Genomic DNA, 12,848 nt, shown 5'->3' on the forward strand with positions numbered 1-12,848 from the left:
ACCCTTTCTAATCTGCCCACCTCCCACGCTTCTCATGCTACAAGCATCATTTGCGCAAGCCATCACTGCTTCCTTAAATACATCCCATTCCTCCCCCACTCCCCTTACATCCTTTGCTCTCACTTTTTTCCAATCCGCACTCAATCTCTCCTGGTACTTCCTCACACAAGTCTCCTTCCCAAACTCACTTACTCTCACCACTCTCTTCACCCCAACATTCTCTCTTCTTTTCTGAAAACCTCTACAAATCTTCACCTTCGCCTCCACAAGATAATGATCAGACATCCCTCCAGTTCCACCTCTCAGCACATTAACATCCAAAGTCTCTCTTTCACATGCCTATCAATTAACACGTAATCCAATAATGTTCTCTGGCCATCTCTCCTACTTTCATACGTATACTTATGTATATCTCTGTTTTTAAACCAGGTATTCTCAATCACCAGTCCTTTTTCAGCCCACAAATCTCTAAGCTCTTTTCCATTTCCATTTACAACACTCCATGTACACCAATTATTCCCTCAACTGCCACATTACTCACCTTTGCATTCAAATCAAAACTGGTAACACACTCACTCAGCTGCTCTCAAAACACTTGCTGCTCATGATCTTTCTTCTCATGCCCAGGTGCAAAGGCCCCAATAATCACCCATCTCTCTCCAACCACTTTCAATGTAACGTACTCTTTTTCTAAACCCTTAAATACTGCATGCACTTCCGTGATTTTCTTTTTCTTTGTTTCATACTTGATCGCTGAAGCAGTGTTAGGAACAAAGAAAGGCCACATCTGCTCACATGCATTTCCTAGCTATCATTTTGTGTAATGCACCCAAACAATAGCTCCCTATCCACATCCTGGCCGCATAAACCTTTCCATGGTTTACCCTGGACACCTCATATGTCCTGGTTCAGTCCACTGACAGTATGTCAACCCCAGTACACCACATCGTTCTAATTTGCTTTATCATAAGCCCTTTTAAAATCCCAAAATTAGCACACTCAAACTGAATATCTAATGACAATATCACTGAGGGGGCACCTTCATGTTCTCTCTCTTTCACTCCTTACATGTACATAATAGGCTTCGTGAGCTGCAATCCCTCCAAAATCCTAGAAGAAACAGGGATCCCTGACTGAAGCTCTGTTAGTCTGTCTGCCTCAGGGAACAACATGCTGTCAATGGGCTAAACTAAGGCATATGTTACAGTCTGTGACATCTGTGGGACCAGGTTGTGGAAAGGGGGCTGTAAGTTCGGTGCACCGCAACACAGCTTGAGAATGGATGTGAGCAAATGAGGCCATTTCTTTGTCTAGCACTACCTCACTAATGTGGGAAAGCGAATAATTACAAAAAATAATGATAATAAGGAAGCTGCACTTGAGGAGGAAGAATCAGTGTGCAATACATCTTGGATGAATACACAGATAGTGGAGAGGTGATCTGAGATGAAATGCGAGGGTAATATCTCTGGTGAGGATGGACGAATGGGATCCATGATATATGTGCTTTGAAAAGTAAGTATATTGCAGATGTTTGAGAGAAATAACTAAAAGGAAAATATTTTTTTTTTCTTTTTTGCTTTGTCGCTGTCTCCCACGTTTGCGAGGTAGCGCAAGGAAACAGACGAAAGAAATGGCCCAACCCACCCCCATACACGTGTATATACATACACGTCCACACACGCAAATATACATACCTACACAGCTTTCCATGGTTTACCCCAGACCCTTCACATGCCCTGATTCAATCCACTGACAGCACGTCAACCCCCGGTATACCACATCGATCCAATTCACTCTATTCCTTGCCCTCCTTTCACCCTCCTGCATGTTCAGGCCCCGATCACACAAAATCTTTTTCACTCCATCTTTCCACCTCCAATTTGGTCTCCCACTTCTCCTTGTTCCCTCCATCTCTGACACATATATCCTCTTGGTCAATCTTTCCTCACTCATTCTCTCTATGTGCCCAAACCATTTCAAAACACCCTCTTCTGCTCTCTCAACCACGCTCTTTTTATTTCCACACATCTCTCTTACCCTTACGTTACTTACTCGATCAAACCACCTCACACCACACACTGTCCTCAAACATCTCATTTCCAGCACATCCACCCTCCTGCGCACAACTCTATCCATAGCCCACGCCTCGCAACCATACAACATTGTTGGAACCACTATTCCTTCAAACATAGCCATTTTTGCTTTCCGAGATAATGTTTTCGACTTCCACACATTCTTCAAGGCTCCCAGGATTTTCGCCCCCTCCCCCACCCTATGATTCACTTCCGCTTCCATGGTTCCATCTGCTGCCAGATCCACTCCCAGATATCTAAAACACTTTACTACTATTATGGAGTGGCAGTTTGCAAAGAAGGTGCTGATTTGATTAATATTACTGCATGCTTTTGAAGTAAAGGTTGTACCTCACTAATCCCAGTACTCTGAGGTCTGGCAACTCCCATGGTCCAGTATGTTTGGAATCTGCTGCCATTAGATATCAGTTTGCAGATCTGCCACCAGGGTGGCACTGTTAGCAGCACTAAGGCACCAAAATTTGTTTACACTGCAGCCGAACTAATCAACAGTCCTGTTAATTTCTTATATTCAGCTGTAATTTAGCCCTTCAGGATCTCATCCAAAAGAGCAAAAGGTACAAAGATAGTGCTAGTGCTAATAAGTGTCAGCATAAATCTTTATCTACACTTGAAAAGGTGGAGTTACAGAAAAAATTAGATAAAGGAACTTCTGTAAAGACTTTGTAAGTTCTATGAGATCGGATCATCAACTGTGTATGACTTAGGGGTCAATTTCTGTTATCCAACATTTTCTGTTGTCCAGCAATGGCCAGGTACCAAGGTGGCCAGATAATAGAGGTACAACCTGTATGCGTCCAACAATAGAACCGTAAGTTAAGTATAAGCTTCTAAGACTGTTTCTACAGAGCAGATGTGGAGTTCATTGGGTAGAAAGAGAGAGTATAAAGGAAAGGAAAGAGAAAAAGATGGGGTGTTGGCGTGACACCAGGAATGATTCATGAAGTAAGACAGAAGTAATGATGTGGCAAAGAAAAGGGAGAAAATGGAGAGAATGACAGCATGAGTGATAATGAGGGCTTGGAAAGAATGACTATGAGTGATAATGGGAAACTAAAAGTAATGTGGGGAAACATGAGAATGAGAACATGTAAGATCCATATAAAAATTTGAAGAGACATGCTAAATATTGGATGTGTGGAGGAGGTAAGGGGAAGCACTCAGAATACACATAAAAAGAAAAGTCACCATCTAAGACTAGTTAAGTGTTAAAGATAAAACAATCATATAGCAAAGCAGAAAGCACAATTGTTAATGACTCATGGATAGCTGCAAAGCAGTTATCCATGCTTACCTGGCCAGCTGTGGCTTTATAATTTTCATGCCTAGTTTCCCTCTCCAAGGTCTTGCGTGCTACTTCCTTAATGTCTTCAAAGAATCTTCCTTCATCCTGTACTACTTCCTGGTTAGGTGGCTCTGGCTGATCCAGTTCAGGTTTTCTTGTCAACTAAAAAATTTTATCTGAATAAAGTTGGTCTGCAGCAAGAGTATGTGATGTTACCATGGCTATCAAATATGTTTATGGATGGTGTGGTGAAGGAGGCAAATGCAAAAGTTTTGGAGAGAGGGATGAATATGCAGTCTGTACGGAGTAAGAGGGCCCAGGAAATAAGTCAATTGTCGTTTGCCGATGACACAGTACTGGAGGAGATTTGAGTGGGAAACTGCAGAAGTTACTGACTGAGTTTGGAAGAGTAGTGAAAGAAGGATGTTGAGAGTAAATGTGAATAAAAGCAAGGATTTTAGGTTTACTAGGGTAGAGGAACAGGTCAGTTGGGATGTTAGTTTGAATGGGGAAAATTTAGAAAAAGTAATATGTTTACGATATCTGGGAGTGGACATGGCAACAAATGGAACCATGGAAGCAGAATTGTGTTAGAGGGTGGTTAGGGGGCAAAGGTTCTGCGATCATTGAAAAATGTTTGGAAAGATAGGTCATAATAGGGGATGGTGAAAATGGGTACATACTAAGATATAATAGTCCGAAGGATGTATAAATGCAAGACATGAGGTATGCATAAGACTGTGCAGAGGAGGGTGGATGTGTTGAAAATGAAATGCTTGAGACAATATATCATGTTAGATCATCTGATCGAGTAAATACTAAAAGGATAAACGGTTGAGAAAGTGGAGGAGAATGTGCTGAAATAGTTTGGATAAATGGAGAGAATGAGTGAGAAGAGGTTGACAAAGAGGATATATGAGTAAAAAGCAGAGAGAACAAGGAGAAAGGGGAGACCAAATTGAACATGGAAGGATTTCAAAGAGAAGAATTTCAGTGATCAGGGCCTAAACATGCAGGAGGGTGAAAGGCATGCACAGTTTAGAGTAAACGGAAACAATGTGGTATAATGGTATCTTAATGGATTGAATCAAGGCATGTACAGCATACAGAGTAAATCATGAAAAGGACTGTGGTGGCTGATTTTGGATAGGGAGCTATGGTTTTGGTGCATTTCAAATCACAGCTAGAGTACAGAAGTGAGCGGCTGCAGTCTTTCATCATCTATTCCTTGTGATACCTCACTAATATGGGAAACAGCCATCAAATGACTGGGAGATGTATAAAAGAAAGCAGCAGAGGGTCAAGAGAAAGATGCAAGAGGTGAAAGAGACGGCAAACGAGGGTTGGGGTGAGAGAGTATCATCATATCTTAGGGAGAATAAAAAGATATTTTGGAAGGAGGAAATAACAAGTAGTGATGAAGTGAGAAGGAGATGAAGTGAGTATTTTGAAGGTTTGTTGAATGTGTTTCATGATAGAGAGGCAGATATACAGTGTTTTGGTCGGGATGGTGTGTAACGTGAGAGGGGTCAGGGAGAATGGTTTGGTAAACAGAGAAGAGGTAGTGAAAGCTTTGCGGAAGGTGAAAGCTAGCAAGGCAGTGGGTTTGGATGGTATTGCAGTGGACTTCTTTATTATAAAAAAAAGGGGGGGTGACTTTTGTTGACTGGTTGGTGAGGATATTCAATATATGTATGGTTCATGGTGAAATGCCTTAGGATTGGTGGAATGCATGCATAGTGCCATTGTACAAAGGCAAAGGGGATAAAAGGTGAGTGTTCAAATTACAGAGGTATGGGTTTGTTGAGTATTGCTGGGAAATTATGTGGGAGGGTATTGATTGAGAGGGTGAAGGCATGTACAGAGCATCAGATAGGGGAAGAGCAGTGTGGTTTCAGAAGTGGTAGAGGATGTGTGGATCAGGTGTTTGCTCTGAAGAATGTATGTGAGAAATACTTAGAAAAAAAATGGTTCTGAATGTAGCATTTATGGATCTGGAGAATGCATATGATAGAGTTGATAGAGATGCTCTGTGAAAGGTATTAGGAGTATATGGTGTGGGAGGCAAGTTGCTAGAAGCAGTGAAAAGTTTTTATCGAGGATGTAAGGCATGTGTACGATTAGGAAGAAAGGAAAGTGACTGGTTCTCAGTGAATGTTGGTTTATGGCAGGGGTGTGTGATGTCTCCATGGTTGTTCAATTTGTTTATGGATGGGGTGGTTAGGGAGGTGAATGCAAGAGTTTTGGAGAGAGGGGCAAGTATGCAGTTTGTTGTGGATGAGAGGGCTTGGGAAGTGAGTCTGTTGTTGTTTGCTGAAGACACAGCACTGGTGGCTGATTCCAGTGAGAAACTGCAGGAGCTGGTGACTGAGTTTGGTAAAGTGTGTGAAAGAAGAAAGCTGAGAGTAAATGTGAATAAGAGCAAGCTTATTATGTACAGTAGGATTGAGGGGCAAGTCAATTGGGAGGTAAGTCTGAATGGAGAAAAACTGGAGGAAGTGAAGTGTTTTAGATATCTGGGAGTGGATTTGGCAGCAGATGGAACCATGGAAGCAGAAGTGAGTCACAGGGTGGGGTAGGGGCGAAAGTTCTGGGAGCATTGGAAAATGTGTGGAAGGCGAGAACATTATCTCGGAAAGCAAAAATGGGTATGTTTGAAGGAATAGTGGTTCTAACAATGTTATACGGTTGCAAGGCGTGGGCTATGGATAGGGTTGTGCAGAGGAGGGTGGATGTGATGGAAATGAGATGTTTGAGGACAATATGTTGTGTGAGGTGGTTTAATCGAGTAAGTAATGAAAGGGTAAGGAAGATGTGTGGCAACAAAAAGGTGTGGTTGAGAAAGCAGAAGAGGGTGTATTGAATGGTTTGGTCACATGGAGAGAATGAGTGAGGAAAGATTGACAAAGAGGATATCTGTGTCAGAGGTGGAGGGAAAGAGAAGTGGGAGACCAAATAGGAGGTGGAAGGATGAAGTGAAAAAGATTTTGAGCGATCGGGGTCTGAGCATGCAGGAGGGTGAAAGGAATGCAAGGCATAGAGTGAACTGGAACAATGTGGTATACCGGGATCGACATGCTGTCAATGGATTGAACCAGGGCATGTGAAGCGCCTGGGGTAAACCATGGAATGTTTCGTGGGGCCTGGATGTGGAAAGAGAGCTGTGGTTTCAGTGCATTATACATGACAGCTAGAGACTGAGTGTGAATGAATGTGGCCTTTGTTATCTTTTCTTAGCGCTACCTCCCGCGCATGTGGGGGAGGAGGTTGTCATTTCATGTGTGGCGGGGTGCCGACGGGAATGAATAAAGGCAGCAAGTATGAATCATATACATGTGTATATATGTATATGTCTGTGCATGTACATATAAGTTGAAATGTATTTTGCTTTGTTGCTGTCTCCCGCGTTAGCGAGGTAGCGCAAGGAAACAGATGAAAGAATGGCCCAACCCACCCACATACACATGTATATACATACAAGTCCACACACACAAATATACATACCTATACATCTCAATGTATACATATATATACACACACAGACATATACATATATACACATGTACATAATTCATACTGTCTGCCTTTATTCATTCCCATCGCCACCTCGCCACACATGGAATAACAACCCCCTCCCCCCTCATGTGTGCGAGGTAGCGCTAGGAAAGACAACAAAGGCCACATTCGTTCACACTCAGTCTCTAGCTGTCATGTAATAATGCACCCTTTCCACATCCAGGCCCCACAGAACTTTCCATGGTTTACCCCAGACGCTTCACATGCCCTGGTTCAATCCACTGACAGCACGCTGACCCCGGTATACCACATCGTTCCAATTCACTCTATTCCTTGCACACCTTTCACCCTCCTGCATGTTCAGGCCCCAAACACTCAAAATCTTTTTCACTCCATCTTTCCACTTCCAATTTGGTCTCCCACTTCTCTTCGTTCCCTCCACCTCTGACACATATATCCTCTTGGTCAATCTTTCCTCACTCATTCTCTCCATGTGACGTGTAGGTATATACATGTGTATGTGGGTGGAATGGGCCATTTTTTCGTCTGTTTCCTTGCGCTACCTCGCTAACGCGAGATTGGCATGCAAGGTTGGTAAAAAACTGAAGTTAAAATAAATTTCATGGAACATAGATGCACAAAATGAAGAGAAGAGAAAGTAAGGAGTGATATTTCTGTGTGGAATAACTGACAAAAATTAAGACAGGTGCATCAATGCTCTAGGGGTTTTGTAGAAAATAAGTTTGGGAAGACAAACAGAAAGTGTGAAAAAAGGGGTTATAAAAAGTGTAAACTTTGATGGTAAAATGAAGAAAGGGTGAATAAGTATTATTTTGTTTATTTTGCTTTGTTGCTGTCTCCTGCATTAGCGAGGTAGCGCAAGGAAACAGACGAAAGAATGGCCCAACCCACCCACATACACATGTGTATACATACATGTCCACACACGCAAATATACATACCTATACATCTCAATGTACACATATATATACACACACAGACATGTACATATATACACATGTACATAATTCATACTGTCTGCCTTTATTCATTCCCATCGCCACCTCGCCACACATGGAATAACAACCCCCTCCCCCCTCATGTGTGCAAGGTGGCGCTAGGAAAAGACAACAAAGGCCACATTCGTTCACACTCAGTCTCTAGCTGTCATGTAGTAATGCACTGAAACCACTGAAACATTTAAGAATAAACAGGAAAAAATACAGCAATTACAAAATATTCCAAGAAAATAATACAAGTACTTCCCTGCGGTGAATTTGGACAAGTGTAGTAATAATAAAGAAGATAAAAGAGATATGTGTAAATGAGCTTCCTTAGCTGAGCAGTTATAATAAATTCTTACAGAGGAAGAAGTTAATGACATCCAAACTTTTATGTTAGTGTATATTATGAACACCTTAAAAATTACTAAGTCTATAAAAGAACAACTAACAACCTGTAGGTATGTTCATGACATTACCTGGTCCTCGAAAAGGTTGTTGAATTGATCTAAAGACATAGTGATAGGTCTGTCTTTCTTCTTTTTCACTTTTCCTCCTTTTGCTTCTTCTTGCTGTTCTTTCTTCTTTTGTGCATAGAATTTTTTTTTCTCTTCAAAGTCAAGTTTAGACAACATTAAGGCTTCTCGAAGGGTGCGTTCGTTTTCATCACGAATGTACTGATAGGAAAAAAAGAAAAAAAATCTGATGGCTGCTAATCAAGCTGCAATTCAGCAAACATATTCATTACCCGAGTCAAAATTCTATGATTATCTATTTACTGTACTTTGTCGCTGTCTCCCACGTTAGCAAGGTAGCGCAAGGAAACAGACGAAAGAATGGCCCAACCCACCCACATACACATGTATAAACATACACGTCCACACAAACACATATACATACCTACACATTTCAACGTATACATACATACACATACACAAATATATACATATATACACATGTAAATAATTCATACTTGCTGCCTGTATTCATTCTCATCGCCACCCCACCACACATGAAATGACAACCCCCCCCCCCCCGCTCATGTGCAGGGTAGCACTAGGAAAAGATAACAAAGGCCACATTCGTTCACACTCAGTCTTCAAACATACCCATTTTTGCTTTCCGAGATAATGTTCTCGCCTTCCATAAATTTTTCAAAGCTCCCAAAATTTTCGCCCCCTACCCCACCCTGTGACTCACTTCCACTTCCATAGTTCCATCCACTGCCAAATCCACCCCTTGATATCTAAATCACTTCACTTCCTCCAGTTTTTCTCCATTAAAACTTACACTCCAATTACCTTGTCCCTCAACCCTACTGTACCTAATAACCTTGCTCTTATTCACATTTACTCTCAGCTTTCTTCTTTCACACACTTTACCATACTCAGTCACCAGCTTCTGCAGTTTCTCACCTGAGCCACCAGCGCTGTATCATCAGCGAACAACATCCAGAACAGACTGCATACTTGCCCCTCTCTCCAAAACTGATGATTATATTTTTATATAAAGAAAAGACATTCATTAAACAGCTCATATGAAAGAAAATCCTGTAATGAAAAAATGGAAGTTGCAAAAAAGTTTGGTACAAATGATCAATAAACTTACTTTTGAGGTGGGTTTCAACACTGGATGTAATTATGGTTAAGATGTCAGTCACAAAAAACATACATGATTTAAAATGTGAAAATTTTAATGATCTTTGTGCTGCTCTTGACAGGTATTTCTGGGATGATATGGTCAATGGAATTGCATGAACATAGACTGGAAAAGCTTCAGTAAAACCTTCGAAATAATAGAGGGAACATACATGCAAATGTATGATAAGACAGTCAATTTCTAAAAAGAAGCTAAGGTGGTGGAATGGTGAAACAAAAAAGTACCATTTGTCAAAGGAAGTAGCTTACAGGAAACTCAGCCCCACAACCAACACTTTCGGATAAGCTATGTAAATTTGTGTAGAGAAAGTAAGAGAGTTATAAAATAAGCAAACCTTAATATGAAGCACATATTGCTGAATACAGTAAAAGAAACCCTAAGGACTTTTACAATTATGTTAGAAGCAACAGAGCCAGTACCCAGTCAACTGGTCCATTTATTAAGGAAAATGGTTCAAGACATTGAAGCCATGGAATAAATCTTCAATGACATTTTTGCATCTGTATTTATAATCAATGACACAACCCACATCCTGAATCCAGTTTCACTGATAAGGAAGAACATTCTTCGGCAAACTGATATAAAAGCTAAAGACATACTATCAGCAATAAATGGAATGGAAATAAATAAAACAGCAGGCCCTGATAAGCTTTATCTAAGGACAATGAAAGAGGCAAAAAATGAGACAGTTAAGCCCTTGATGGGCCTTTCCAATAAACTACATCCTGCAGAAAAAGTTCCAGATGAATGGAAGTTTGCCAGTGTAACACCAATATCCAAAAAAGTGGTCAGTTTCTGGAAATTATTGTCCAATTAACTTAATGTATGCAGGTGGATAACTTATGGAAACCATCTTTCAAGATAGAAATCAAAACCATTTAGAGGACCAACACTTAATATATGATTCTCGTGCATGATTTTTGACAATACTGCTCGTGTCTGACAAAATCTGCTTGATTTCTTAAATGACATAATTAACACGTAAGACAAAAGTAAAAGTAGGTGATGTCATCTATCTACATTTTCAAATAGCATTCAATAAGGTTCCATATCAACAGTTAGTAACAAGAAAATTGTTACATGGCACTAATGGAGTCATACTTTGGTGGATAAGGAACATGTTGAATGGCCCTAAACAAAGAGATGAGATTGGTGGTCGAGCCTAAGTAAGAATGGTTAGACATAACAATTGGAGTGCCATAATGATCAGTGTTGGAACTGGGTTTTTTTTTCTCACCTATCTACCTATATCTTTGGTGTTTGTTCCCTCTGGGAACTCCCATCAAGCAGATGACCATGGCAAAAGAATCTCCACTTATCCCTGTCCTTATATGCTTCCCTTACATACACCGTTCCATGCATTCTTCCACTACTTCTTTCCCTCCAGTACTCTTCCACTCTATTTTCCCATGTCACTGGTGGTCATCCTCTCACACCAACCTCTTGAGTCATACTTTTATACATTCTCCTTTAAATTCCATGTCTTGCATTCGTTCCAACTGCCTATACCATCTCAAAGTATTATGTTACAAATTCTGTTCCATTGCACAATTCATTACCTTTGTGTTCCCTGCTATACCAAAACTCTCAAACATCCCTTATTTCTTTTTTCATTCCATCTGATCATACAACATGCTCCTCTCAAACAATTCATTTCCACAGCCTAGATTCTTGATCTGTGACTCATTCCATTTCCATGTTTTGCCTGCGAAGGTCAGGGTTGGAAGGAATATACTGTCCCCTTAATCCTTTCTTCACTTCCACACTCTAACTTCTATCCTTCATCATTAAGGGACTCACTGACTGTTCTGCCCTATACTGCTCTCCTTTATCTCTCCTTCCATATCACCAAACTTATCCAAGACAGCTCCCAAATACATGAATTCCAGTCTTTCTTTCCCTACATCTACAGCACAGTTTAGTGCACTTTCTTGTTTCCCTCTACAGGTCTTTGAAAAATCTATACTTTCACTCTGTTTCTTTGTAAACACCACAGCTTTACTTTTACTTGCATGTACCTTCAATTAAGCACATCATAAAAAAACAACTACAACCTACATCATGTGTTTCGCACTCTCAGCAAACAACACAGTATTAACCAAATACAGATTAATCATTAGCCACCATGCCTCACCTACACACTCCTTCTCTGCATCCCTATTCCCTAGTTTAGCTTTGATCTCTCTCAACACTCCATTCATATTAAAAAGCCACAGTGACATCACACAGCCCAGCCTCATCCACATTTATACTGAAACTTTCGCTTAACTCTCCATCCACTCTTACACATGCACCTGCTACTCTATAGAAGGCTTTATCCTTAACCCATCCCATAAAGCACTTCTCTCAACTCAGTCACGCACTTTTTCCAGTTCTATATAAGCTGCACACAATTTCTTACTTTTCCATTAGTACTTTTCCACAGTCATTCTCACCACAAAAATCTGATCCATGTATCCCCTACCTTTCCTAAAACTCCCTCGCTCCTTACTTATTCTGCATTCAATTACCTCCATCACTTTATCAATCAACACTGTTGCTTACAATTTTCCTGGTATACTTAAGAGAATTACTTGCCTATTATTCAAACCTTCTGCTTCCGTAATAAATTACATATCAAATACATCTCTATCACACTTTCTCATCCATACTTCAAAATTTCAGCCATAATCCCATCCACTTCTTGTGCCTTTCATACATTCAACCTCACTATTGCCATTATTACCTCCCATTTTGCTACAGGCCCCTGCACTTATATAATTTTTCTTCTATCCTCCAAACTCATGCATGTAACAAATGCTGCCTCACCTTCTCTTGTTGAAAAATACAGAGCAACTCATGGACATTAGTGGGGAAGTGGGGACCCCCATGGTAGCAACAGGTGATGGTCAGTCTGCCTGGAGTTACTGTGGTGGGTAAATGTTTTTTTCTGTTGTCCCCGACATCCACTTTCTTACTCTACCCTACATGTGCTTCGCACTGGGTTTGTGCTGCAATGCCTGGCCCCAAGGGCTTGTCTAAAGAGGATATTACTGTTACTGTAGCTTTGTACAAGGCAGGGAAGTGTAATGAAGTAGCTGAATCTACAGGGCTGTCACTACGAAGTGTGCAAAGACCTGGACTACCTCATATCACTTCCCAATGCACTCTGAAGATTACCTAATGTCAAGTAAATTAGACAAGAATGACAGTTAGAGGAAGAAAACCCTAAGCTACTTGGTCATGTGTCTGTATGTACTATTCATAGCCACCTTCATGACTTGAAATTCAAGAGGTGTATGTATTCATCTC

At 40.8% G+C, this 12,848-nt stretch overlaps 1 protein-coding gene across 2 annotated transcripts in view; it reads right to left on the reverse strand.

The window, feature by feature from the left end:
* LOC139760436 (G kinase-anchoring protein 1-like) overlaps positions 1 to 12,848 on the reverse strand; it is a 42,289-nt gene that overhangs the window by 17,988 nt on the left and 11,453 nt on the right. For both annotated transcript variants that reach the window (XM_071683677.1, XM_071683681.1), the window contains exons 3-4: positions 8,378 to 8,575; positions 3,391 to 3,543 (exon numbers count right to left, since the gene is read on the reverse strand). In XM_071683677.1, the coding sequence (XP_071539778.1) occupies positions 3,391 to 3,543; positions 8,378 to 8,575 (351 nt within the window). The remainder of the gene's footprint in view (positions 1 to 3,390; positions 3,544 to 8,377; positions 8,576 to 12,848) is intronic.

The sequence above is a fragment of the Panulirus ornatus genome, chromosome 3 (genome assembly GCF_036320965.1).
Source record: "Panulirus ornatus isolate Po-2019 chromosome 3, ASM3632096v1, whole genome shotgun sequence".
Taxonomy (NCBI): Eukaryota; Metazoa; Arthropoda; class Malacostraca; order Decapoda; family Palinuridae; genus Panulirus; species Panulirus ornatus.